At 34.9% G+C, this 26,451-nt stretch overlaps 5 protein-coding genes and 1 non-coding gene across 14 annotated transcripts in view; 4 read left to right on the forward strand and 2 right to left on the reverse strand.

Moving 5' to 3' along the window:
• Nucleotides 1-255, forward strand: part of LOC104748586 (disease resistance protein LAZ5-like) — a 3,751-nt gene extending 3,496 nt beyond the window's left edge. The window contains exon 6 of the mRNA XM_010470204.2: nucleotides 141-255. Within this exon, the coding sequence (XP_010468506.1) occupies nucleotides 141-255 (115 nt within the window). The remainder of the gene's footprint in view (nucleotides 1-140) is intronic.
• On the forward strand, nucleotides 5,825-7,793 carry LOC104717963 (TVP38/TMEM64 family membrane protein slr0305-like). Its single transcript, XM_010435604.2, has 4 exons — nucleotides 5,825-6,323; nucleotides 6,702-6,938; nucleotides 7,032-7,249; nucleotides 7,336-7,793. The coding sequence occupies exons 1-4, from the start codon at nucleotides 6,033-6,035 to the stop codon at nucleotides 7,520-7,522; spliced, it is 933 nt and encodes a 310-aa protein (XP_010433906.1). The 5' UTR covers nucleotides 5,825-6,032; the 3' UTR covers nucleotides 7,523-7,793.
• LOC104717972 (protein TPX2-like) lies at nucleotides 13,849-17,842 on the forward strand. Of its 2 annotated transcripts, XM_010435615.1 has the most exons (18): nucleotides 13,849-13,975; nucleotides 14,051-14,273; nucleotides 14,555-14,671; nucleotides 14,819-14,899; nucleotides 15,067-15,199; nucleotides 15,294-15,402; nucleotides 15,501-15,551; nucleotides 15,660-15,751; nucleotides 15,836-15,911; nucleotides 15,996-16,058; nucleotides 16,153-16,239; nucleotides 16,401-16,459; nucleotides 16,555-16,627; nucleotides 16,706-16,771; nucleotides 16,859-16,921; nucleotides 17,040-17,105; nucleotides 17,289-17,408; nucleotides 17,499-17,842. In XM_010435615.1, exons 2-17 carry the CDS (start codon nucleotides 14,057-14,059, stop codon nucleotides 17,403-17,405), a joined length of 1,470 nt encoding a protein of 489 aa, XP_010433917.1. In that variant the 5' UTR covers nucleotides 13,849-13,975; nucleotides 14,051-14,056; the 3' UTR covers nucleotides 17,406-17,408; nucleotides 17,499-17,842. The 2 variants fall into 2 exon arrangements, with proteins under 2 accessions (XP_010433917.1, XP_010433925.1); XM_010435623.1 differs by lacking the exon at nucleotides 14,555-14,671 and having other exon boundaries at nucleotides 13,849-14,273.
• Nucleotides 18,265-18,338, reverse strand: TRNAV-AAC. Its single transcript has one exon. It is a non-coding gene; the product is annotated as a tRNA-Val (tRNA).
• LOC104718007 (nudix hydrolase 14, chloroplastic) lies at nucleotides 18,449-20,414 on the forward strand. The gene is made up of 7 exons (XM_010435663.2): nucleotides 18,449-18,705; nucleotides 18,804-18,909; nucleotides 18,996-19,073; nucleotides 19,171-19,263; nucleotides 19,367-19,459; nucleotides 19,721-19,819; nucleotides 19,991-20,414. The coding sequence occupies exons 1-7, from the start codon at nucleotides 18,488-18,490 to the stop codon at nucleotides 20,219-20,221; spliced, it is 918 nt and encodes a 305-aa protein (XP_010433965.1). The 5' UTR covers nucleotides 18,449-18,487; the 3' UTR covers nucleotides 20,222-20,414.
• LOC104717988 (30-kDa cleavage and polyadenylation specificity factor 30-like) lies at nucleotides 20,347-23,719 on the reverse strand. 8 transcript variants are annotated; one of them, XM_019234020.1, is made up of 9 exons: nucleotides 23,545-23,719; nucleotides 22,717-22,820; nucleotides 22,356-22,591; nucleotides 22,019-22,270; nucleotides 21,828-21,904; nucleotides 21,434-21,755; nucleotides 21,018-21,074; nucleotides 20,748-20,800; nucleotides 20,347-20,657 (listed from the first exon to the last, which is right to left on the reverse strand). In XM_019234020.1, the coding sequence occupies exons 2-9, from the start codon at nucleotides 22,805-22,807 to the stop codon at nucleotides 20,600-20,602; spliced, it is 1,146 nt and encodes a 381-aa protein (XP_019089565.1). In that variant the 5' UTR covers nucleotides 22,808-22,820; nucleotides 23,545-23,719; the 3' UTR covers nucleotides 20,347-20,599. The 8 variants fall into 8 exon arrangements, 5 of the variants coding, with proteins under 5 accessions (XP_019089565.1, XP_010433936.1, XP_019089568.1 ...); XM_010435634.1 differs by having other exon boundaries at nucleotides 20,347-20,660; XM_019234023.1 differs by having other exon boundaries at nucleotides 21,014-21,074.

Genomic DNA, 26,451 nt, shown 5'->3' on the forward strand with positions numbered 1-26,451 from the left:
GTGGTGGCGATTCGTCCTCCTCTGCGCCGGCGGTGATACGTCTTTCTCGTTCTCCTTCGTATCCGCTTACAACTTCGCTTCTCAACCCAAGTACAGACCAATATCTCCTAGTTCTGGTGCATGTGACATTTTCCTCCCAGATCTGTTGCCATGGACCCAGAAAATAATCAAACGAGTCCCCTACCAGTCGAGGGTGAGATTGACCCCAACATCCCGGAAAACTACTTCGGCGCTCCCTCTTGTCCCTCCGATTAACTGTCACCTTTGCTCCGGTGTCAAGAAGCCGAGTCGTTTAACAAATGAAACCCTATTCGTTGTGGGCCAGAGAGTATTGTTTAGGTTTTTGGGCCTAACAAATGATTTTTGGAAGATAGACCAGTATTTGATCACGATGAATATAGGCCTAATTTTGTCTTCCACGTTATTGGGACAGTGTGGTGATTCGCTAATGGACCTATTGAAAAGGTCTTCGTATTTCCTTCTTAGTGAAGTGTATCTAGCAGTAAAGGCTACATTTCTTAGCTGCAATTTTAATACGGTGGGGTTTTTTTCTCCCTCCGGAACTAAATTATGAGAACAATAGCATGGAATTGTCAAGGAGCGAGAGCTAAAGAGACTTCTCGTCGACTGGGAGAGATGTGTCGTATGTACTCACCAGGTTTTATGTTTTTATCTGAGACCAAGAATGATAAGACGTTTCTGCAATCTTTGCAAGTTGATTTAGGTTTCGACAACCTCCAAACTGTTGAGCCTGAAGGTACAAGTGGAGGGTTAGCCCTTTTCTATTCGAAAGACTATCCGGTTAGGTTCCTGTTGTTAGATGATCGATTGATCGACATCGAAACAATCATTAATGGAAACCGAGTTTTTATGACTTTTATCTACGGTGACCCTGTCCCTGCAAACCGTGGATATGTGTGGGAAAGACTAATGCGTATCGGAGTTTCTAGATCCGAACCTTGGTTCATCATTGGAGATTTCAACGAAATAACAGGGAATCACGAAAAAAGAGGGGGTAAAAAAAGATCGGAGTCCTCCTTTCTACCTTTCCGTGCTATGATCGATTCATGTGGTTTCATAGACTTTCCTTATCAAGGAAATCAATTTTCATGGATTGGCCAACGGTCAAATGGTAAGATTCGATGTCGTTTGGACAGAGCCATGGGAAACGAGGAATGGCACAATATTTTTTCCCACACTAATGTGGAGTATATGAAGATGTGGGGTTCAGATCATCGTCCCCTCCTTGCATCAATTCAATCACGTCCAAAAAAGTTTGTGAAAAAATTCATGTTCGATAAGAGATGGATTGATAAGCCTGGCTTTAAAGAGGCAGTGCTAGATGGATGGGGAGACGATGATGCCTCTAGGGAGCGAACCATTAGGAAAAAAATCCAAGATTGCAAAAGGGCTATCTCCTTGTGGAAGAAAAATAATCATACTAACTCAGAAAAACTGATCAAGGATCTCCAAGATAAGATTGATAAGACCTTCGAAGATGATCAAGCATCGTCGGAAACACTCCTGAACCTTAAATGGCAACTATGTGAGGCTTATAGGGAGGAGGAAGCATTCTGGCACCAAAAAAGCAGAGAACTTTGGCTTGCTGAAGAAGATAGAAATACAAAATTTTTCCATGCCTCCACAAAACAAAGGAGAGCAAGGAACAAGATCACAGGCATCCTTAATCAATTGGGAGTTTGGATTGATACAGAAGAGGGAATAGAAAAAGTGGCGGTGGAGTATTTCAACAATCTCTTCTCTTCCTCGAATGCGAGTGACCCTACTCTGGCCATCAAGGATGTACCGACACTAGTCACACCCGCAATGAATGAGCATTTGACGAGAGAAGTTTCAGAAGAGGAAGTCAGAAGAGCCTTGTTCTCCCTGAACCCGGAAAAAGCTCCAGGTCCGGATGGGATGACAGCCTTATTCTTTCAAAAATTCTGGGAAACTATAAAGGGTGATCTCATCAATATGGTGAAGAATTTCTTTAGCTCTGGTACATTTGATGGCAAATTAAATGAAACAAATATATGTTTGATCCCGAAAGGAGAACGACCTCGCGAAATGTCAAAATTTCGCCCTATTAGCCTCTGTAATGTAAGCTATAAGGTGATTTCAAAAATCCTAAGCCTACGTCTAAAGAGGTTTTTACCGGACCTTATATCCGAGACTCAATCTGCCTTTGTGGCAGGACGGTTAATCACAGATAATATCCTTATCGCTCAAGAAAATTTCCACGCCCTTCGTTCCAACCAGGCCAACCGCAAAAAGTTTCTGGCAATTAAGACGGACATGAGCAAAGCTTATGATAGGGTGGAATGGAACTTTCTGAGAGCACTAATGGAAAAAATGGGTTTTGATCAAAAGTGGGTGGGTTGGATAATGCAATGCATCACCTCTGTATCCTACAGAATTTTGATCAATGGGGACTCGAAAGGACGGATTAGGCCAACTCGTGGGATACGTCAAGGGGACCCAATCTCGCCGTACCTGTTCATTCTTTGTACAGAGGCCCGAATAGCACAGATTAGGAATGCAGAACAAGAGGGAAAGATCCAGGGATTACGCATCTCAAATGCAAGTCCCCGGGTTTCCCATCTACTTTTTGCCGATGATAGTTTATTCTTCTACAAAGCTGAACCTGATCAATGTAAGGCAATTATTGACATAATCCGCTTTTATGGCGAGGCATCAGGACAGGAAATCAATTTCTCCAAATCCTCGATTATGTTTGGAACCGAGGTTCCACCCCTTATACGACAAGAGATCAAATCTATTGTAGGGATATCCCAAGAAGGAGGTATGGGAAGTTATTTGGGCCTCCCGGAGAAGATCCATGGGTCGAAGGCACAAGTCTTCTCTTTTGTGAGGGATAGACTCCATAAGAAGGTAAACTTATGGACCTCAAAATCCCTATCCAAGGGAGGCAAGGAGGTCCTGATAAAATCAGTGGCACAAGCAATTCCAACATATGTGATGTCGTGTTTTCTCTTACCAAAAGCTATATGCTCAAAATTAAGTAGTGCGATTGCTAATTTTTGGTGGAGCAACAAAGCTGACAGTAAAGGATTACATTGGATATCATGGGAGCAGATGTGTAATGATACTTCGGAAGGCGGGCTAGGCTTCCGAACACTAGAAGAGTTCAATCTTGCCTTGTTGGCAAAGCAGTTATGGAGGCTACTGCATTACCCAGATTCCCTCCTTAGTCGAGTCCTCAAAGGGAGATACTACCGCTATTGTAGCCCATTAGAGATACAAGTTTCAAATAGACCATCTTACGGTTGGAGGAGTATGTTGGCGGCAAAACAGGTTCTATCGTATGGCATTCGGAAGACTATTAGTTCGGGATTCAACACGTGCATTTGGACTGAGCCATGGATCTCAGATTCACCGGCTCGACCACCAGAAGGGCTTACAAATGAGAGAAACCCCTTGATTTGTGTTAACACTTTGATTGATTTTAACACAAAAACGTGGAAATTGGAGCGTCTTCGGGAACTCTTCCCCCCGAAAGAAATTACCCTTATCTTGGGGATCAAACCGAGTTTAAAAGCCTCGAGAGACGGATATTCTTGGACCTTGACAAAGTCAGGGAATTATACCGTTAAGTCTGGATATGAAGCCACGAGAGCTATCTCTCGTCCTGCTGGCGACCTCCCTGTTCAGGGTCCTAGTGTTACAACACTTAAGGCGCAAGCATGGAAGTTAAAAACATCACGAAAGCTGAAGCACTTCGTGTGGCAATGTGTGTATGGATGCTTGGCTGTATGCCAACGCTTACATTATCGCCATATTGGCAGAGACAAGGGTTGCCCTAGATGTGGAGCAGAGGAGGAAACCATCAATCATATGTTATTCGAATGCCCTCCAGCACGCCAAGTGTGGGCCTTATCGACCATCCCCTCCCATCCTTTGGTGTTCCCTTCACCTTCCCTATATAGTAACCTTGACTTCCTATATGGGAGAGATAAAGATTTTGGTAATCTCGAAGAACACCTGAGGCCATTCCCTTGGATGATGTGGTACATATGGAAGGCACGAAACAAGAAAGTGTTTGAAAATATCTCCGAACCTCCGCAAGACACACTGGAAAAAGCTATCAAAGAAGAAAGTGCATGGAGAAAAGTCAACACTAAAGACCTTGCGCCTGGATTAGAGGAAGCAAAGATATCTCCGCCTCCACTCCCACATGACGCCCTTGTTTGCTTTATTGATGGATCTTGGCACTCAAACATGGATCGGAGCGGACATGGCTGGATTGCATCCATTGGGGATAAGATAATGAATTTGGGGTTAAAAGGATCGCGGAGAAGTCTCTCCCCTTTACATGCAGAGTTAGATACTCTCATTTGGGCTATGGAGTGTCTGTTGACCTTGGATTTTGATAGAGCACTATTTGCGATGGATTGCTCGGACCTACTAACAATGACATCCAATATAGAAGATTGGCCGAATTTTTCATCAGAATTGAAGAATTTTATTCATTTCAGAGAGCGATTTGTCAATTTTAGCATTAGATATATTCCTAGAGAGGACAATATCCGTGCTGATAAACTTGCGAAATGTGCAAGAGCACGAGGTTTCTGTTTTTCCCATGTAAGCACATCGGTACCTTCTTGGCTCTCTCACGAAGAGAGTCTCTTCCGGTAACTTAATATATGGGGTTGTTTTGACAAAAAAAAAAAAATAAAGATGTGTAATACCAAATGCAGAATCAACACACCTGACACCACCATTAACAGAGACATAAAGAGGATGTGCAAAACTAATTTAAAATACTGGCATCTTCTAAAATAATTAAGTAATTGTTATATTCAAGAACCCTGTATGTATCTACTATCTATTAAAAAAAATTAACAATGACGAATATAACTTGATAAAAGATTAGCCACAATTCTAATGTAAAAGTAGACTTGACGACAAATAAGAAAACAGAGCCCAAGTGCATTCACAGGAGGTCCAAAACATTGACAACGATAAATATTACGTATCTTTAACTTATTAAATCTTGGCTTTACTTATGCAGCTAGAAAAAACTATTTTAGAACTTTAGGCGATACATGTCTACGTCTACGAAGCTTCATAGTTCATGCACTCAGTTAACGAATGCTCTAAAGATTTGCAAACCATAATATCAATCTAAAAAAAGAAAATGAAAAGTTGTAAAGTCACACGAAAACGAAACTAACGACAAACTACAAAAAAGGAAGCAAACAACTAATCGTCCTTTGTTATGGCCACGTGTATGGCAATAAAGCCACCACCTCTTATTTTTGATTGGTCCTGTACTCAACACAACTGGCTGAAAGTGAGAGATTTTACAAAACCAGTCTAATAATCAAATATTGTTTTTTTAATATAAAGTTAAAAAAAATATACTAACTCTTTCTTAAACTTAGTATTTCAATTTAAATATTGTTTTTTTATCAACCATAAGTTAAGCCAGTTAACTATAGTATAATTAGAAAAAAATAAACTATTCTTTTAAATAGTTGATTTTCTTTAGTATATTTAATCAAAGATGTTGTATTATTACACCCAAAATTTTTTTTTTTGTTAACGCACCCAAAATAATTTCAAAATAACATTATCCACACGCCTATGCCGACATGATCCAAGTGTTTTTTTCAAACTAAATAATATTCTATTATTTTACGTCAACCGTGAGTTCAACAAACTACAAAAAAGGAAGCAAACAACTGAATAAAATAAAGCAAAAAACACCAATATAAATGGGAAAATAAATAAATTAAAGAATGGAACTTGCGTCAAGGCTAGCAATGACACTTCAACAAACAAAAAGGAAATAAACAAAAACTTTTGATTTTGTTTCTCTTTTTTCTCAAAAAATCACACAAATCTTCTTAATTTGTTTCTCTCAATCCTTCCTTCATCCTCAGGTTTCTCAGGATTCGTTTTGAGTTTTTCTTCATCACTGTATTGTGTCCTCTCGTTCCTTCTCCGATAACCATCGGAGAATCGATTCGTTCGTCTCTGTTTTTCTAGGTTAGTACTACTACTCGATGACTTATCACGAGGAAGACGATGCGGTTTCTGAATTTCGGGTTAGAGTTGAAGATGATAGAGTTGAGAAATCAGGGAATTACGTTAAACTTAGTGATAATGAGTTTGAAGAACATCGACAAGAAGAAGAAGAAGATTTATCATCATTATCATCACCGTCTTCTTCTTCTTCTTCTAGTGGACAGAAAAGATCTGTGTGGTTCTGGATCAAGCTTGGTCTTTTCTTCACCGTTCTGACTGCTTTGTGTCTCGCTGGTTACAAATGGCTCGCTCCTTTAATCATGGATAAGGTTTGATGTTCTATGTGTTATGTTCTTTTGAAAGTTCTGTTCTTTCTCAATTGGGTTTCAACATATGTAATTGCCCACAAGTTTGTAATGATGAAACTGCTCCTTTAGTTTATAAAGTAGGTTCCTTTATATGATTGGGGTTGTGTTGTGTTACCCTGCTATTAGCTCAGGGTTAATGTGACTTTGGAGTTGTGTACTCTCCTATTAGCTCAGGTTCCGAGTCTCCCAATTGCTCTAGAATGAAAGTTAAAGCAGCATTGAGATTTGTAGTTTGATGTTCTGTGGCTATATTACATGATTCTCTTAACAAATCCAGTTTGTAACATCTTTGGCTCTTTTGCTAACTATGAGATTTATCCCATTTGTCTTTGGTTGCAGGAGCTAATCCCACTTATAAAATGGGAGATGGAGACATTTACACACCCGGTGTGTGGTATTATTGTGTTTGCATCCGTGTCTTTATTCCCTGTGATACTTATTCCAACTACGCCGTCAATGTGGGTGGCTGGGATTACATTTGGTTATGGCTATGGTCTTCTCCTTACTCTTCCAGCTGTAGCTATTGGTGTATCACTTCCTTACTTCATCAGCTATCTCTTCTGCAACAAAATTCAAGTATGTGTCTTTCTTAAGTTATATATCCTCATGACTCCTGAAGTAATTGGCCTCTTCTTCAATAGATTGCTGAAAATGTTATCATGTTGCCAGGGTTGGTTAGAAAAATATCCAGATCAAGCTGCAATGTTGAGAGCTGCTGGTGGAGGCAGTTGTTTTCACCAGTTTCGAGCTGTAACCTTAATCCGGATTTCTCCATTCCCTTTTGCTCTTTATAACTACTGCGCTGTTGCAACTCGTGTGAAGTACGGTCCTTACATAGCCGGTTCACTAGCAGGCATGGCGCCAGAGATTTTTGTCGCACTCTACACGTAAGTGTGGAAATGTCTTGGAATAATACTGATAATGAATGATTGATTTAGCAGCATTCTGATGTTGTTGTTTTTGGTGTTTGCAGAGGGATTCTTATAAGGACATTGGCAGATGCATCCACTGTGGAACAAAAAGGCATCTCGATTCTTCAGATTGTTCTCAACATTATTGGTTTTGTAGCAACTGTGGTGACAACTATTCTCATCACTAAGTATGCGAAAAGACAGCTCGAAGTTATGAAAAAGGAGGAGGAAGCTTTGTTATTACAGTAATTGAGAGACAAACAACCTTTGTCTCTGCTTTTATTTCCCAAAGTACAGGTTTTGTCCAATATGTGAAAGAACTCTTGATTTTTGGGTCTCTGAGTTCTTCACTACTGTTTTTGGTTTGTTTACAAAAAAAAGGTAGAAAAGAAATTTATAAACACAGCAAACTCTCTAACATCTAATCTTAGTATATGTTTTTCTGGATCTTTTGCTTTTTGATGTTGACCTTGTTGTTTATATAGTTGAAAACTTGAGACCATGTCTCATTCTACGTCCTCTCATATAAAATAGTTGTTTATAGTTCTCATGTAAGACTTTCATAATTTATTCAAACAAACTTTTAACCAAAATATATATATATATATATATATATATATATATATATATATATATATATGTGAAGATTGGAAATTGTCTAATTACTAATTAGTAACTAGAATATGACCAGAATATGTAGTCGTTGTAATAGTGTTGATGTTAAGTCAGTCTATCAGATGAGATCATCCAGATCAATAGGACAATGTGCGTGTAAACGTAAGAGTAGCAGAGAATGTGAGAGAAGTGAAAACTTGCGACTTAGAATATTATGGGCTAAATTGAGAAAAGGCCCAATGTTTTTGTCATTCAGAATTCTTTTTCGAACTATATATTTTTTTATTAATTTGTTTTCAAATGCGTTCGAGATATAATTAAACGGTGCAATAAGAAACCTTACCTATGATTTTTGAAGTAGCTGCCCATACTGCTTGTGTATATATATATATATATATATATTATACATATGGTTATTGATTGATCGATGAGTTTAATTTTCAGTTATGCCGTGAATGGTAGACTCAGGCCCGGCTCATGGGGCGGCGTGACGGGCTAAAGCCAAGGGACCAATCCAAAACTATCTTATTATATAAAGTATGATTTCAAAATTAATAATTTATAAGATCGCGACATGTGTCAAAATTTCAAAAGAAAAAAAATAATAATTAAAAAAATAATTAAAAATTATATAAATTATACAATTTTATAATTTTAAAGAAAAAGGAATCGTCTACCTTATATTGAATTTATTGGCCTAATCTTAAAAGAAAAAAAATTTAACCTAAAAATTCTACAATAATTAAACTTATACAAAGCAATCATACGTTATATTGAATCCTTGGCCTAATCTTAAAAGAAAAAGAATTTAAATATAAAGGTATGTATTCTCTCAGATCTTTATCTTGTATATAGAGAGGAAGACGTCATTCTGATGTAGCAAATATTCGAACCCATCAAATTTAACCACAAATATCTTGCAAGAGAATCTAACAGATATCTTACGCTAATTACATTATATGTGTTTTCTCAATTAGATTTTGACATAAACAAAAAATAATTCATTAAACATGTATATTATTATTAATCAAGAAATAGTAAATAACAAATATAAAAAAAATAACATAAGTTATGTCAAAGAATTATTATTTTTAAAACTTAATAGAAACAACTAATTTAAAAAATATATTTATATCTACATAAAATTTACATGTTTTTTTTATTTTTCCCGGCAATCTAACAACTTTAGGCCCATTACAAGTTACAATACACTAAGGATAATGATTGAATATTAACAAACACGTGTAAGCAACATGTCAACATCCAAGCATATCTGTGTTTCATCGCGAGAAGGTCTTCACCGGAATCCTTATTGGCCGGCCAGTTTTTCAAGATCTTCACACAGCTTCTATGGATCGAGCCTTCTATTGTACTACTAGCCTCTTGCTAATAGTCACCGAAAGAAATTAGTTGGATTTTTCTTTGTTTACTAGAGTGAAACCTCAATTAATTGAAAAGAAGTATTTTTCGGAGAACTATCAAAACTCGACCGGAACTCCAATTCCTTCAAACTGCATCATCTTAAAACTAATCGACCAACGAGAACCATCACTCATAACTTTCCATTTGTGGAAGAGTAAGGAATTACCATCAACTGGACGAAAAATCAAGTGCGTAGTACACAAAAAACCAACAATCTTTTGGATTGTAAACACTCTTTTAGTGAAAAGTGTTAGCATGAAGAACAAGCAAAAGGCTTCAAAAATATCGACAAAATGTCAGAGTTTATACCGACAAGATATCGGAAACTAAAATCTGGAAAACACCAGAAGACTATAATACAGAACCTAAACCGACAAGTAGTCGGAGAACTCCGATTTTATTCAAAGAAAGCAAAAAACTAAGTTTCTCTCTCTGAAAGATCTGGAGAGAGTTAAGAGAGAGAAAACCCCGCACACATCTTAACTACATAAAATTTACATATTTATATCAAAACTTTTAATCTTTAATTTTTTTTCTGATATAATTTTGCCAATTTATTTTGGGTCTTTAATTCGTGCGGGTTCCTCAATGGAAGCTATTAGATACAATGAAACAGAATCAAAGTATATAAAGCCCACTAAATTAACCGAGGATGGAGACACTGATGGAGGTTCCAAAAGTAATTCTACAGTTAGTAGCGTTATAAATTTCAAAGATTAGTCGGTGGTTGATGTATTTGGTCTAAATCTAGAGTTTTCTCTTATTGATAATATCAATGATTCCGGTACTGAAACAAGAGCTGCTTGACCGAGTAATTGAGAGCGATTTTGTAATTTCGGAAGTTGGAAAGGTAAACCGTTTTAAAATTGGTTTCAAACCTGATGTATGTGGTTTTCTATTGAATTTAGTTCGTAAACCGTTTAAATCCAGATATATAGAGAAATATATGAGAACTTTTGATTCTGGTAGAAATAAGTTGAGAACTTACGATTCGAGAATATTTGAGATGAGGTCATAGTTCTAAGTAGTATTGGTACAATGCGATACTTCTGATGAGTAAATAAGACATCGATCCTTAACGTGATTATGACATATATCATGTTTGAGATTGTTTATAAAGTTTCTGTTTTATATATCTGAATTATCTAAGGTTTTATATATACCATCATGATTAAAATATTCAATTTTTTATTTTTATTATGTTATATTAACTTTTTTTTCAATTTCTCAACTTTAATTGGGTTGGTCATAAAATATTTGTAATAGAGTAGATCATTTTCACCAATTGTTCATCCAAAAAATATTTGGAGTAAAAAAAATTAATGGTTAAAGAAATTTTGTCACAAAACAATTTTAATAATTATAAGAACTATAATTATGCCAAGCAACATAAAATTTGTTTAATTTGTTTAAAAGATATTTTATAGGTGGTGATAAAGAGCATATTTTGACAATAAAATAATTTAGGGTTTAAGACCATATTTTTCATTGTGAAACATACAGTAAAATTATACGTGATTACTACATTATATGTTGCTTTGATGAATTCTTTGCATGTAAAATATTTTGTAATAAATTGTGAAACGTTTTTGAAATTTGACAATAATATTATTTTTAATGATAAGTATTTGGTAAAAGTTTTGGTGGGATATAATTTAGCTTTAGATTATTGTAATAATTGTTATAATATATTAAAAATATAAAAATATAAATAAGTGTATAAAGATAAATACACATATGATTTTGGTAGGGTATAATTTAGCTTTAGATTATTCTAATATATAAAAAATATAGATAAGTGTATGAAGGTAAATACAAATATGATTTTTTCTAACTAAAATTATTTCTATATTTACTTCAAAAAATAAAATTTCTTTTTATGTTCTTTAAAAATTGTTTAGGGTTTAGGATTTATTCTCTTTAACGATTTCAATACTAGCACATCGTGCGGGTCCTTATGTAATGAATTATATAAAACCATTGGTAGTGGGGTTTTAAATGATTTTTAAATTATGGTTTTTGGTTTTTGATTCATGAATTTTTAGTTTTTGCAATAAAAGAAAAATGAGAAATGTCATAAGCGTTTTTTTTAATCTTAAATTATGTGGATTTTGGTTTTTATGAAGAATTGTAAAGAAAACCTAAAAAGTAATTTTCTTATTTCTTACGGAATTCCTTTAGGCTAAAATTGACTAGAGCAAAAAAGGGTTTTTCAAAAACATAATCCAAAAACTATTGTAGAATCTTCTACATTCAAGGCTTTATGCAAAATATAAATCAGTTTCAACAGAAATCAGTTTCAAGGCTTTATATCCAATTTTCCCATAATGTATTTAGGTTTTATATCGGTTACTATTTAAAATTGTTCATATTGGTGCATTTGATGCTCTCCCACAAAACTAAACAGAGAAACAAATATGTTCAACCACTCTCATCCCCAAATAAATGTTGTCTTAATTCCCTTCAAAAAGTGCTTTTGAACAAAACCCGAAATCCTTTTGACACAGTTTTGTCTAAAAAGTACTATATGTATGCTTTAACAAAAAAAAAAAAAAAGTACTATATGTATGTAAAGTTAAGCGTTTACATTTTGTCCTACCTATGAACCACAAAATTAAGTATTTGTCCTATTCTCTACGAAAAATTCCTGGGTCTTTGGTGTATTATAGATACTTTTAAAAAAAAACTGTTAAGACTAAAATAGTTGCCCAATTAGCAGTAAAAAGTTAAATGTCAAAACTTATAGTTATATGTATGCAAAGTTATAGTTTTCATTTTTGAATCAAAATAAATATGCTTTCTGACGTGGTAGTTTGGTACCACTGTCAAGTGTCAACAACATTGTATCTTTCATGCGAATAAAATCCATTGCTCATCAATAATGGTAATTAATGGCAATTTGTCATCTGGTGAAACACATGCTCATTATATAGGAAAAACTGAAAAAGACTTTCAAATTCAGTTACAGATTCGAAATATTGTAAATATCAATGTTTTAAGCAAATTTTAGGCTTTTTTTTTTTTCTTTTTTAATTATAGTCAACAAGAAAATTTTAAGCTTTAACAGGATATATGGTTGGACCCAATTTGGAGATTAGTGGGATTATCCTCTGCATTTCGTTTTATAATATATATATATATATATATATATATATATATATATTTCTTTAAGAATTCACAATATTTCATTTAATTACTTTTTTTACATAAAAACAACATCAACTTGTCTACAACTAGTTCAACCAATAAAAACTATATTGCACACTATAAATAGTAAAAAAAAAATCAGTTACATCACAAATTTGCATAGAAACATTACTTAAATTTATACAAAAATAAATTCCTAAAGCTCATTTGAGCTGATCTTGTAAGCTGTTGGAAAAAAAAAAAAAAAATCCTAAAGCTCATTTGAGCTGATCTTGTAAGCTGTTGGAAAAAAAAAATTCCTAAAGTAATACATAAAGAATAATATAGGTGTTTTCTATTTTCATATACAGCTAAAATTGAAGAAAACACCAACAAAATGATAATTTTCGGTTAACTAATTTGACAAAAGTTTCAGAACGTTGGTGATTTTTTGTTTGATTGTTTAAACACGACTCATTTTGGTTAAAACACTAAGAGCATCTCCAATGGTCCTCTATTTTTACCTCTATAATAGAGGAACTCTATAATAGAGGTGAGTTTTACTCCAATGGTCCTTTATTCTCACTTCTAAAATAGAGATTGCTATTTTTTCCTCTATTTATAGAGGAACCCTATTTTTTTAACAAAGGTTCCTTTATAAATAGAGGAATCTCTATTTTATAGGTTCCCATTGGAGTAAAACTCACCTCTATTATAAAGTTCCTCTATAAATAGGAAAAACCATTGGATGGTCTAATAGACAAATACAATTTTATCAACAAAACACATATGACCAGGTCTGCATAAGTGCATATGACTGTAACATATAAATATGAAAGAATTGTGAACCAAAAAAATAATACTAATATAAGTATGTCAAATAACAAGGTTTTCGTTTAAAATGATCCAACAAGATTCTAAAGTTACAAAGATCAAGATAACATGAAAAAAAATTTGAAAAGAAAGAAATAGGTCTAAATCAAACAGTCAAAACGTGATAGATAAAGCCAGGTCAAAACGTGACAAACGAACGAATGCAAACTGTTGGTGTGGTGGCAGAATCGAAATTAAAATCCACAGTTCTCGATTCCCCGCCGAAAATTTCAGACTCATCGAACGCCCAAAAAAAAAACCTAAAACCCCCTTACGTCACTTCCTAACCAAATTACATAAACACCCCTACATTCTCTGACTCAATAGGGGTACTCTAGTCTTTCCACACTATCCCTCTCATCAGTCTAATCAAATTCAAACACATTTTGTTTTCTAGATAATAAATCCACGTCATGAAAAACTGCACGCTCATACAACGGTGTCGTTTTGTTGTTCTGTAGAAGGAAAACATAAAATAAAAAATTTGCCGTTTTGTCGCTTTTTTTTTTGTTAACTAAAAAAAAAATAGTGACATTTATTTCCTTCTCTGCAATTTCTTACTTATTTCTTCTTTCTTCTTCTCCTTCCTTCTGTGTTCTACTCATCAAAAAAACCAATGATGATAATAAAACCACACATAAATTAGGGTTCTCTCTGGATTTTGCGGTGAGTAAACCAGTGGTTCGTTTTTTTTTTTATTACTGTTATTGCGTTTATTGTCTCACAGTGGAGGTTTTAAAGAGAGATATGGAGATGGAGACAGAGACGGAGACGGATACGGAGACAGAGACGGAGTACGATGTTGATATGGATACAGATATGATGGTGTTCGAAGTGACTGAAATCGATTTGGATTACGAGTTTGATGCTGCTCATTGGTTTGATTTTACTCGGGAAGAGTTGGCTTTGGAGTCTCGTGCTGCTGAACTTTGGTTTGAGACCGCTCAGTCTTATCCACCGTCTCGTAAGTATCGCCTCCTTACTCGCCTTTGTGATTGTGTTTTCGTAGAACTGTGTACACTAAATTTTGGATTTTTAATTACGTCATCTTACGCAATGCGGTAATGAAAAAAATTTGAATTATAATCTTCTTCGATGATATCGTGATTTTGTGGTTAGGAATCTGTTTTTTTTTATTCGTTGATTGGATTTTGATTTTTTTTATTTTTATTATTACAAATGCAGAGGACCAATGTCGTCATGTTAGGATTGAAGTGTGTTTATGTTTTTTTTTTTGTTTTTCAGCTTTTGCAGTAGAATTGATTATGAGAGAGAAGGTTTTGTCTGAAGACAAGACTGAGTCTTTGTCAAAATCAGAAGTTGGGGAAGTTACGGTAGATGTTCAAGATGTGAATGAAATAGGTGAATGCTGTTGGATGTTTTGGATTGTGTTCGTGCATCTCTAAACTAGTTTACTGGTTTCAGGACTGTTTAGGTTTAGATAACCAACTGTAAAATGGGAAAAAGTGAAAACTTTACAATTTATGGTTCTTGTTTTTTTTTTGTCAGGAAATGGAACGAGGTCTGGGGTGTTTACTTTCATCCAAGGTGGTACTTTGAACAAAGATCCAAATGAGTCCTTACATAAAGGTAATCACTTTTACTTACATGACTAAAGATTACAATACACATGTGTTTCAACTATTTTTTTTTAACCTCTGACCTCTGACCTGTTTTTGGTATTGTACTTAGATATATATATTTGGTTGTTTACTTTTGCCTCATGTCTAAGTTCTCACTTCCTCTACTGATACCAGGACCTACATTTAGCAATCGGACTCCTTCTGATAAACTGAAATACCGACCAAAGTCAAGCATCAGGCCTATACCAAGAGGCTCAACATTGATGAAGCCTACTGCTAGCCTATTGGCAAAGCTAGATAATGCCAGGTGACTATGACAACATATAGTTTCTTGGTATCTTTCTTCTGTCAACTTTCAAATCAATAAACTTAATAGTTGCTTTGTTTTGGTTATCTCCTAGACTGCAAAGGCAAGTGGATGAAAGTAAGGAGAAAGGCTTGTTTCCTTCAACTGGATCTGAAATGCAATCTGCTAAAAGACAGAAGCTCGAGGGAGGTCTACTTCGTAAGGTCGATTTTCTTGTAGCCATGAGTCTCCTTGTATCTAGTTCCTTCAAGAAAATATGATTTAAGCGGTTGACCTTCAAATAAGCTCTCTTCTGTTTCAGGTTGCTGAAGTGACGCAGGAAACGAATTTGGTCCATAAGTTACTCAAGAAGGTTGTTATCTGTTTCTTGAGTACTCCTGAACATATGGAAAATTTAACCTTCTTGTTAGAAAAGAGCAGTCAGTGTAAATCATTCAATTGGTTGTTATATGGTTTTCAGGATCTCGATAAAAACTCACTACATGCGAGGATGAAGATTACTGTCCCTCAGGAGCCTGACTTTGCAACATCACATAGAGCAAATAGGATAAGGTTAGAACCTAGACATTGACTGACAGTCAATAGTTATGGTAAAAATCAGATCTTACATGCATTTGCACCAATGGATTATTGCAGGCACAGGATTGATGCTAAGTTGGAGCAGGACTCAACATCAGTGTATGGGTTCAAAGCACGCCCCTTGAACCGAAAAGTTAGTATCTGCTACGTACCTAACATGAAACTCATTTCGTTACTGTATTCCCAGCTCAAACATGTGTGTGTGTGTTGCCTGTAGATCTTTGAGGCTCCATCATTACCCATTCGAAAAAAGAGCACTCCTAAACTACCAGAATTTCAAGTAAGCATTAAAAACTAAGTTGGGCTGGTCTTACTCTTTGTTTTACAGGGTTAAGAATTAATACTTAAGATTATGTTTCTTGTGGTTTTATCAGGAGTTTCGCTTGAAGACCTCGGAAAGAGCTATGCAACATTCATCAGCAGTGTCAACGTCGCCATATCCGGGAAATAATAATCGTAAGGTTATACACCAACTGAACTTACTTGAAATCATATTACAAGATTACTTTATATCAATGTGTGTATCCTGACATGGGATCTAACTGATACTCATCTTTCATGTGGACCACTCAATGAGTCTCAAAGTGCTGATTCTAAAGGAGAGAATTTTTCATTTTGACAGGAGTCAGATAAGCCTAATACAACAGCATATCTTGACGGTGTTAACAGAGAACCAAGAAGGTATGATATGTAAAAAATTATGCGGGTCTCTTGCTTACTTGCACCAACTTTTATATAATAGAAATGTGATTATTCTGCGAGTTGAATTTTAATAGACCAAGAGCTATGGATACACCTAAGGATGATGATAGAAAACACCTCTTGAAAGCTCGGCCTCTTAATAATAAGGTATAACGTTTTCTATCTCGTGTTGCATTTTATTGCATAATAGGTACAGTCATAGAGAGCTCATTTTCCATTGAACAGATACTTTCAAGTGGACAAGACATTGGCATTTTCACAAAAAGCAAGCGAGAAACTACAACTCCCGTGGTATGTCTGTCTATGGATTATTATTCTCTACACTTGGTGTCTATATCTCCTACAATAGACTCAAACTGTTCTTACACTCAAACTCAGGGGTTTAGGTTTCACTCAGAAAGGAGAGCTCAACCAAATTTGCCGACAGACCTTTTCAGTAAGGTTCGATTCACGGTTCCCGAACGTTCTATTTTTCTCAATAGGTTAACTTGAGATTGTTCTTATCGTACTCTAGTTATCTGATGAACCCTTTGTTTTCTTACTTCGTTTTAATATGCAGCTCTCCTTATCATCCGAACTCCAGCAAAACAATGGATCTCACTCAAGATTTGATCAGCCTGAACAAGTAAATATACAACTCATGGTTTCATTTAACTTTATGTCCCATCTTTAGAATCATATCAAGTTTTACAATTGTATTCTTTGGGCATAAGGGCTCAAAGGAAAAACAAACTGAACTCTTTTCAAGCAGGGAATGAAGTAATAAGCTATTATTGATTGAAGCTTGTTTCTACTAACTCCATTGCAGAAAACAAGCAAGTTTGCGAGGAAACCGATGGTACAACACTGTGTAATTCCTGAAACTAGCCGGCAATGGACTTCTTCTCGGAGTGGTAAGCTCGAAGCAGCGGTGCAACTAAATTAACAAGTAATATACAAAAGGACACTCCTTTTTATATATCAGTGCTTCTTATGTAGCTTTGTGGATAATTTTTGTTACTTGATTTTGATTTCGCAGGAGCGTAGCTGATCGTAGAAAAGAATCCTTCTTAGTTATATGAATCATCTCCATTCTTTTTTGTACATTAAGACTTGGTTCTCTTAGGTGACAACTATTCAAAAAGAAGGCTAACATTATGAAGAACTAAAATCTGTCTCTCAAGGGGGTGTGGGTATGACATTGTGGTCGGCTAATTTTGGCAAAGGATATGTATATTGTGGATACTCATTTCTTGATATGAATTATATACAAAGAGAGGTTCAACATCAGTTTTGGGGTTTTGAAACAATATATGTTAAACCGTTATATGTATTGATCTGTGATTTATGTGATGAATGAATGAAGCCATATACTCCTTGCAACGGCTAAGTCTCGTGATGCAACCATCCATAGACTTGCTCTCCTTCTCATCTTCCGGTGATGACTCACTCAACCTTGTGAAGACTAAACTTGCGAGTCCTCAATACAAGACTACTAGACCATTATTGTTTCTGCTCCACAGGTATATGATCTTAGAGTTCAAAGGATGCATCACCACATAGGGATATAATTAGCACCAAACCCGACCAAAGACGAGTTGGTGCAATAGAATCATTGTTACAGTACTTGATCAACCGCCAAGACCCTGATCGTAAAGCCTCGATAATCATCGGACACATGAAAATGTGATTTGTGGTTAATTACTCTTTTGTTTATATGAATGAAATACAAAAAGAGGTTTACAATATGGCTATGTTGATTTATCATTTATGTAATGATAGAAGGCAAAAAATGAAAATAGTAATGGCTTCGCCCGGGTTCGAACCGGAGACCTTCAGTGTGTTAGACTGACGTGATAACCAACTACACCACGAAACCTTTTTGCTTATCTGTCTTCTTATGTCTTATTTATACAAAAGTATTCGAAGCCCACTATACTTTGACACGTGCGGTTCAACACGTGTTGAACTTTCCATCTTCCCCAAGGAGTGTGACTGTGTGAGTCAGAGAATTTGCTTGCCTCATCAATGGCTGCCTTTACTCTTCTTCCTTCGCGTTTACTCGCGTGTCCTTCACGCTCTCTGCCTCGTCTACTTCATCACCACCATGCAAACCTGATTCTTCGCTGCAAAATGTCATCTTCTTCTTCCTCTTCCTCTCTCGCTCAATCCATCACGCTCACGAGCCAACCCAACGAGCCTGTCCTTGTCTCTGCAGCTCCGGGGATCTCATCATCTGATTTCAGGTGAGTTCTCGAAATCTCTAGATTCTCTCTCTCTCTTGAGTTGAGGTATTCAGAAAATTCGGTTTAAGTCGATTTCAATTTTTTTGTGTTGTGTGTAGGGATGCAATAGATTCATCTCTTTTTAAAAATTGGCTAAGAAACTTGGAATCAGAGTCTGGTATCTTAGCTGATGGGACAATGACCTTAAAGCAACTACTTATCCAGGTAAAGAGATCTTAAACACACACATTGAGATTTTGCTAGTGTAGTGATCAAATGGTTCTTCAATGATATGATGATGATGAATTCAGGGAGTTGATATGTTTGGTAAAAGAATTGGCTTTCTCAAATTCAAAGCGGATATTTTCGATAATGAAACTGGTCAGAAGGTATCTTTATCATCAGCATCTTCTTGTATCTGTTTCAACCATTAATTCATTATAGTCATTATATATATGCTAGTTTGTTAAGCTAAAACGCCATTAGGTTCCAGGTATTGTATTTGCACGAGGACCAGCTGTAGCCGTGCTTATTCTCTTGGAGTCAGATGGTGAATCTTACGCGGTGCTTACTGAACAGGTAGCGATTTTGTGTTCATATGGTTATGGAGACAGAGAAGAATTGTTTTTTTGAATGTTGAAGATGACATATATGACATTCTACGGGTTTTTTTTTTTTGAAGGTTCGGGTTCCTACTGGGAAGATTGTTCTGGAATTACCTGCTGGAATGTTGGATGATGATAAAGGTGACTTTGTTGGAACTGCTGTTCGTGAGGTACCTCTCTATCTTTGTTGAACATTTGGCAACTTTGCGAAAGGAATTGAGTGTTAAGATGAAATATTATAGAAGTTTTTGAGTTGAAATACTGTCACTGCAAATGACATGGCATATTATATGTTTTGGATCTTTAGTTGTTTTACCAAAGGAGCCTGAAATTGTAGACAATTCGAAGTTTAACTCAAACATGAGTCTGAAAATTTTTCTCGACTCTTGTTTTGCGCAAGTTACACGACTTTTGTTTGGTGGATATATCAGGTCGAAGAGGAGATTGGTATAAAATTGAAAAAAGAAGATATGGTTGATCTTACGGCTTTCCTTGACCCATCTACAGGTCACAAAATTTTCCCTTCTCCCGTAAGTAATCCTTCCTCTATCCATCTTCTGGTTTTCTAGTATACCTGTCTCATTTTAGTAGTCTTGGTAACAAGCTGCAGACATTTAAAAACGTTTCATCATCTCGTAGTCTTAAAATATGGTTGGAAACTGATTGATTGCTTCTATTCGTTTGGTGTCTCTCTGGCTCAGGGAGGCTGTGATGAAGAGATGAGCGTGTTTCTTTACAGAGGACAAGTGGAACAAGAGACTATCAGACACTTGCAAGGCAAAGAGACAGGACTCCGTGAACACGGTGAGTTCATCAAAGTCCGACTCATCCCATACAGAGAGCTCTGGCGCAAAACAGCTGACGCTAAGGTTCTTGTGAGCATTGGTCTCTACGAAATGGCTCAGAGGGAGGGTCTCCTGCCCAGACACTGAAATCCATCTCTGGATCTTCTACAGATCTCTGATTGACTCAAGCCGGATGAAGATCGAGACTAGATGTTGTAATGTTGCAAAAGGAGATTTTAGTTCTATTGCGGTTATTACTTTATAACACGGTATGATTGGAAACTCATCTTTATAACTAAAAGATCTTACAAACCCCAATTTCGGGTTTAGGTTTCCAAAAGTTTACGTTTTGCCAAGTTTGACACTGTACAAGTTTTGGCAATCAAATGAAAAAACTTTTAGTTACAATCTTCTGGTTTCTATAAACCACCAGACCAAATGAACATGAATTACAACATAACAACAACTTCTCCAGATCACCATACTATCCTGCTAATGGTGGTCTTTCGTAGTAGAGTTTGGACTCTAGGATGAATCTCGTCCTCTCTTTCTTGATGATGACCTGTCTTTTGACGAACCATTGCTTCTGACAATGACAAAGACAGAAACAATCAGGAAACTGCAGGGAAAATTGAAGCTTTCTTTGGTTCATCAGAAGGTTTTGCAAGCTTACACATCATCTGTTTTACTTGATGGCTCTTGAGTGGCCCGTGATTGTGGCATCACCTGCAGAGAAAAAGATGGTTCACCATGTAAGAATCAGCCAATGATAATTATGAAGTTATGAGCATCTCCAGAATAATATGACAAAAAATGAATCAAGACAACCTATACACGTCGTAGAAAGGTAAGGAAACTCAAAAGTATTATCAGATCGAGCCAGAAGTTTAATCCAAAAATAGCAATAATGAATATTAAACAGTGATGGATAAAACATACTGACAGGATGATCAAGTTGTTTCATGCATCTGCTGTGGGTTTCAAGGTATTCTTCATAAGACTGCAAAAACAACAGAAAAACACAATCACAAGACTTTGTCAAAAATTAGAAAACAACAGAACCTGAGCTCATGATGCTTCTCAAGCAAACAGAAGGAAGTCCCCTGTAACATCATTGCAAAAGGCTAAACTTGATCCAGACCCTGATAAAATATAGATCAGGAATAGTAGCTCACTGAAATAGCTCAGAGTTTGAAATATACTACAAATGTTTTCACCAAGTTTCCATTTCCAGTAGTGTGTCATGACTATCTTTGATTCAACTAAACAACACGACTTACAAAAAATATCTAGTTCGAGAACAAGAAGCTGTAATTGAATGAAATTCTCAGCATAAATTACAAGTAGATATGCCACTACCATGTTAAGAAAATCATCATCGGTTAGGGAACTCGCAAGAGGGCTTTCCAAAGGCAAACCCCACCAGTTGAATCTTAATGACTTTTCTTGCTCCATGTGAGAGTTAGATGCACCTGATGATGTATGAAGATATTCGGAGTGTACTCCATATCCTCTCTGTTGTGCAAGATGAAATCTGCTGAGGTCATCCTGGTTTGGGTAGACCGCAGGAGGGTAAGGCATTGCTGTATGGCCCCACAGATTGTTATTATACTCTTCATCTCCTGAGGAAGACGGAGGTTCTGCACGGGACCTTTTTGTTGAATAATCATCCCTCGAGGAGCTGTGAAGAGAACAGAATCAAGGACAAGCAGATCTAAGAACCAAAAAGCCCACTTAGATTTCGAGGAGGTACCTATTGAGCAACCCGTCATCGCAGCTATTTGCATCAAGGAGTTCACAAAGTGCTTCACCGATATCTTCAGGTAATTCCTAGAGCATGCACACATTTAAAGAACATAAGTCAAGTCATTTCCATAAACCTAGCCTGAGTCACTACATGGTTTTGAGACAAGTTGTCTCAGACAACCAATGCATAAGTTATACCTGGCAATCTCGACTAATCTTGACAGGCTTGTAATCATTCATAGGATTCTTGAGATGAAGTGTTTTCTGAAAAGGCAATTCACTCAACCGCAACCATTTCACTTTAAAACTACGTCCCCACGGATTGTTTTTACCACCTCCCTGACTCCATATATGGTCTCGCCTCCATCCCACAGGAGACAACATCTCTGCATACCCTTGGAAGAATCCGCTCATGTTCACGCTGAAGATTAAAATCACTCGACCAGATTTCTACATAAAGACTATAAAAGTCAGTATACCTGATACTAAATATAAGATTACAGAATGGTGCAAACTAAAAAGGAGAGTTTCTTACATGAAAAGCACCTTCCAATATTGGCTCATTCATTACTTGAGTGGCCCAAATCCCTTTCTCGACTGAAACTTGAATATTCTCATAATTCAGACTTTTGATGATGAAGTATCTCGTCTGGTACCCTGGTTTACTATCTTTATTCGGGTTTGAGCTTTTAAGTTGATCAGGAAAGTTACGTCGTTCAACATCCACCTTGGACAGGTTATGGTCTTCCTTGCTTCTGTGACTTGAATTCTCTGTCCAAATTATTTATCAAACAAGACACGATTATAACAAGACAGACAAAACAAAACACAGATTTCCAATAGAAAAAAGAAAAGACAAGAAAAAGCGAATAACAAGACACAGCTTCACAATTTACCTGGATCATCAGAGTGTCCTAAATCTTGTTTCCAATCAGTCAAAGATGAATCGACAACAGATGCATTTTCCTTAGCCGTATCAGAAGACATGCCTATTTATACCCTATATAAACAACACACAAGAACAAAAACACTAAATGGAAAAAAACAATAAAACTTGGCAGCAAAACGTGAAGAAATAAACATCAACCAAAAGCAATAAAATCCACTCTAATCAAAGAGAGCATAACGACCAATCACCACCACCAACAGAAGTAACATTAAAGCCATTTTAAAGAACAAAAAATAAGAACACGAGTTGAATCAAATCACAGTGCAACAATAAACACAACAAGAAAAATTCACACTTTAGATTTGTCTACACTCCAATAAGAAGCTAGTGTAGTTAGTAAGCATATTACCAAATCAATTAGTCTACTAATGAGATTAGTATAATTAGTAATCATTACTCATTTAGTCATTAGTCTACTACAATAAGAAATTAGTATCCATGAAACTTAGGAACTTCAACAATAACAAATGAGATACTAGTTATGATCAAAATGCTATATAGTACACTTGTTCACCGAATCAAAACATTTCAAAAGAAGTAATATCTAATCTAAAGTCAGAAACCTAATTCTTCCTCTATTGTTGATATCCCAACATAACCAAACAGAACCCAGAACCCCAAATCTGAAGCAAGAAGGAAAAAACAATTAACCATTTTGATACATTCCCACAATAATTCCAATGAAAAGCAACGAAACCCATTAAACAGCAGACATATTACAGTGACAATATGAAGAACATAGTACACTTAACAGTAGGAAAAGAAAAAAACGAACCTTTGAATTATCAAAAAGCAGAAGAGAGAAACACAAGTACAGAAGGAGAAGAAGAAGACTAAGATACTAATTTTATTTTGGTATTTGAAAATCTAACGAAAGCCCTAATCTTCTCTGTTCGGCTTCGACATCTCTCTTTTCTCGCTTCTTCTTCTTCTCTGTTTTGTATTTTTTTTTTTTTGTTTCTTGATTTCTTCGATTTGGCTCTGATTATGGTAAGGGTTACGTATAGGTGAGGAAAGATGTAAATCGAACGGACAGGATGAGATGAGTGATTAATCTAACGGTACAAGATTTGACTGTTTAAGAGTTAAGTAACCGCTGGTGTAAAGTATTAGTAAAGATAAATGGGCTCAAAATTAGTTTAAAAGGGCCACTTTCAAAAAAAACATTAACGACGAGGCCTTCTTCAATATTATGCTTCTCACGTCCAACCAAATTTTTTTTACTATAGGTGTTTAAATACGAATAAACACAATCGATTTACCAAATTTTCAATTTTCTAATATGATTATAGTTTTAAAGTATTAAAAAATAATTTTTGTGGTGCCTAAAATTTTAAAATCTATGAAACCTTAATATGCAACATATCGAAACATGGATTATATTAAATGTAGTCCACTGCCAATTTGGTTCTCTATTGATTATTATATTTTACAACCAAAAATCCAAAACCCCTAAGAAAAAAGGAAATTTAAATAATTTAAAAACAAAAACAAAAGAGATAGAATCTAATATATTAAAGGAGAAGTCGAGAGGGCTCACAGCCATTCTCACAAAAATTACGTCGTTTATTCTTAATGAAAAATACCCTTGAAAATTTTTCGGACAAGCTTTTGTTCTCTATTTAGGTTGCTGAAACGCACCACATTCATCCTCAGACTTAAGATTACTAATTTGCCATTAATGAGATTCAAATCTGGACCATTTTACCCTTCAAATTAATTTAGAAAATTTTAAAAGTTTAAATTTCTTAAATATCTAATCTATATAATCGTCAAAACGTGATTTTATAAATTTTAAAATGCTAAAACCTAAACTAATGGGCTTTATATAAAACCCAACCAGAATATACCGACCTATTCGAAACCCTAAAATTATAGGTTGTTAGCTAATATATAAATAGGTATAACCCTAATCATTCTCCATAATCCGAAATCTTTAAAACAGAGAAAACTCTAATTTTCTCTTATGTTCTTTAAATTATATATGTATTATAGTCTTGATGATTCTTTATATGGTTCTTCGTATTCGTGTTCGTATTCTAATGATTCATATCCTCTTTTTGTAGTATTTGTTTGGAACGCAAGTTCGAGCATTACCAAAACTTTGTGTATGGTTTCATTACTTCTTATATTATATTGTATAGGTTTCTTGATTTGTTTAACGTTTTGTAAAACAATTATACTAATTCTTATGTTTCAGGTGAGTTAGATGGTCGTGATCTTAGTTCTATGTTCCCGCACAAGAAATCTAGGTATTTTATTTTTGTATATTTTAAACTTTATTCTTTATACTTTGATGATGCTTAATAAAAAGGCTTATGTTTATAGTTGTAGGAATGCTTCTGAAGATGATCATATTAATGAGAGATGTTTGGTAATTTAAATAGTAAACTATTCTATCATCGTTATTAAATTTATTCATGTGTTTGTGGCTCTAATAAATAAATATAAATGAATAGGTGGATGTGGCGAGGACTATCGAACATTTTTATTTGAATTCTGCATCTTCATCCATGCTAAAAGGTATGTTGTTAAATTTAAATTTTTTTAATTAATATATTTCTAATGATTTAATTAAATTAAAACATTGTTTAGATGAATCTACCATTGATCGTATGGTGAAAAACAGGTATTGTTTTACACTTTAAAGGAAAATTATTTATATATATATATATATATATATATATATATATATTTGATTCAGAAAATCATATTAACATGTGTAGCTACTGATTATTATTGCAGAGAGACTGTGAATGGTGCTAATAATATCCCAAAAGTTATGGTATATTTTTAAATAAAATATGTTGTTATTTTTTTAAATTAATTACTCTTATTTTTTTGGATATAACATCATTTAGTGTGATTAATCAACAAATGAGAGATGCAGAGTCAGCGATACAACGTCTTTCGGCTATTGTTCGGTAGTAATTTTATGTTACAAGGTGGATTTGACACTAATTCTTTGTTTGGATCATCTTCTAACGTTTGTTAATAATTTGTTTATTTGGTATTAACACGGAAACAATTTGTGTTTAAAAGTCATCCTGATACTAAAATTTTAGTTTTAATGAAACATTTTACTAGCGTTTTTCCGTAAATTTTGATCGTAACCCTATTTTTGTTAATATCTGCAGAGAAGCTATTGATCGCAAAAAATCAGAGTCGTTTCCTTTCCATTTAAACTACACGGTAATTATCTTCAAATATTCTCAATAAAATTCCATTAGATATAATTTATGACATTGTTATTATTTTTAAAATAGAATGCGTATGGAAGAAGAAATGATTGGTGTCGTTGCAAAAATTCAGGCGTGAAGAAAGGAGGAAGACGAAATTTAGAGAATAGTAGGATGAAGGTTATGAGATCTTATAATCGTATTTTTATGGATATTGTTTTAGATGGATGAATATTTTTTGAAATAGAAATAATCCAATGATTATTTATTTTAATAATAAAAAATTGTACTTTATTAATGACGATCAAATATAATAATCGTGAAATACAATTATAAACAATACAAACTACCGGATACCAAGGTTCTTGATGATTATATAAGAACTAAATAAAACAATGTAATGCTATATTCATAACTATTATTAAGAAAAAAGTGTTTAATATTATTATGTTTAAAATTTTGAATAATATTGTTAATTAATGTAAATAATCTGCATATGGAAA

The sequence above is a fragment of the Camelina sativa genome, chromosome 2 (assembly GCF_000633955.1).
Source record: "Camelina sativa cultivar DH55 chromosome 2, Cs, whole genome shotgun sequence".
In the NCBI taxonomy this organism is placed as follows: Eukaryota; Viridiplantae; Streptophyta; class Magnoliopsida; order Brassicales; family Brassicaceae; genus Camelina; species Camelina sativa.

What these genes read in the sequence shown, in the direction of transcription:
- LOC104718007 (XM_010435663.2), top strand. Translation starts at nt 18,488, where the DNA reads ATGGCTGCCTTTACTCTTCTTCCTTCGCGTTTACTCGCGTGTCCTTCA. An exon ending in TAAAGCAACTACTTATCCAG is followed by an intron (nt 18,910 to 18,995) that starts GTAAAGAGATCT and finishes TGATGAATTCAG; the next exon opens with GGAGTTGATATGTTTGGTAA. An exon ending in ACAAAATTTTCCCTTCTCCC is followed by an intron (nt 19,820 to 19,990) that starts GTAAGTAATCCT and finishes TCTCTGGCTCAG; the next exon opens with GGAGGCTGTGATGAAGAGAT.
- LOC104717963 (XM_010435604.2), top strand. Translation starts at nt 6,033, where the DNA reads ATGACTTATCACGAGGAAGACGATGCGGTTTCTGAATTTCGGGTTAGA. An exon ending in TCTTCTGCAACAAAATTCAA is followed by an intron (nt 6,939 to 7,031) that starts GTATGTGTCTTT and finishes TCATGTTGCCAG; the next exon opens with GGTTGGTTAGAAAAATATCC. An exon ending in ATTTTTGTCGCACTCTACAC is followed by an intron (nt 7,250 to 7,335) that starts GTAAGTGTGGAA and finishes TGGTGTTTGCAG; the next exon opens with AGGGATTCTTATAAGGACAT.
- LOC104717972 (XM_010435615.1), top strand. Translation starts at nt 14,057, where the DNA reads ATGGAGATGGAGACAGAGACGGAGACGGATACGGAGACAGAGACGGAG. An exon ending in TCAGTCTTATCCACCGTCTC is followed by an intron (nt 14,274 to 14,554) that starts GTAAGTATCGCC and finishes TTTGTTTTTCAG; the next exon opens with CTTTTGCAGTAGAATTGATT. An exon ending in CGACAGACCTTTTCAGTAAG is followed by an intron (nt 16,922 to 17,039) that starts GTTCGATTCACG and finishes TTTAATATGCAG; the next exon opens with CTCTCCTTATCATCCGAACT.
- LOC104717988 (XM_019234017.1), bottom strand. Translation starts at nt 22,807, where the DNA reads ATGTCTTCTGATACGGCTAAGGAAAATGCATCTGTTGTCGATTCATCT. An exon ending in AGGACACTCTGATGATCCAG is followed by an intron (nt 22,592 to 22,716) that starts GTAAATTGTGAA and finishes TAATTTGGACAG; the next exon opens with AGAATTCAAGTCACAGAAGC. An exon ending in GATGACGGGTTGCTCAATAG is followed by an intron (nt 21,756 to 21,827) that starts GTACCTCCTCGA and finishes TTCTCTTCACAG; the next exon opens with CTCCTCGAGGGATGATTATT.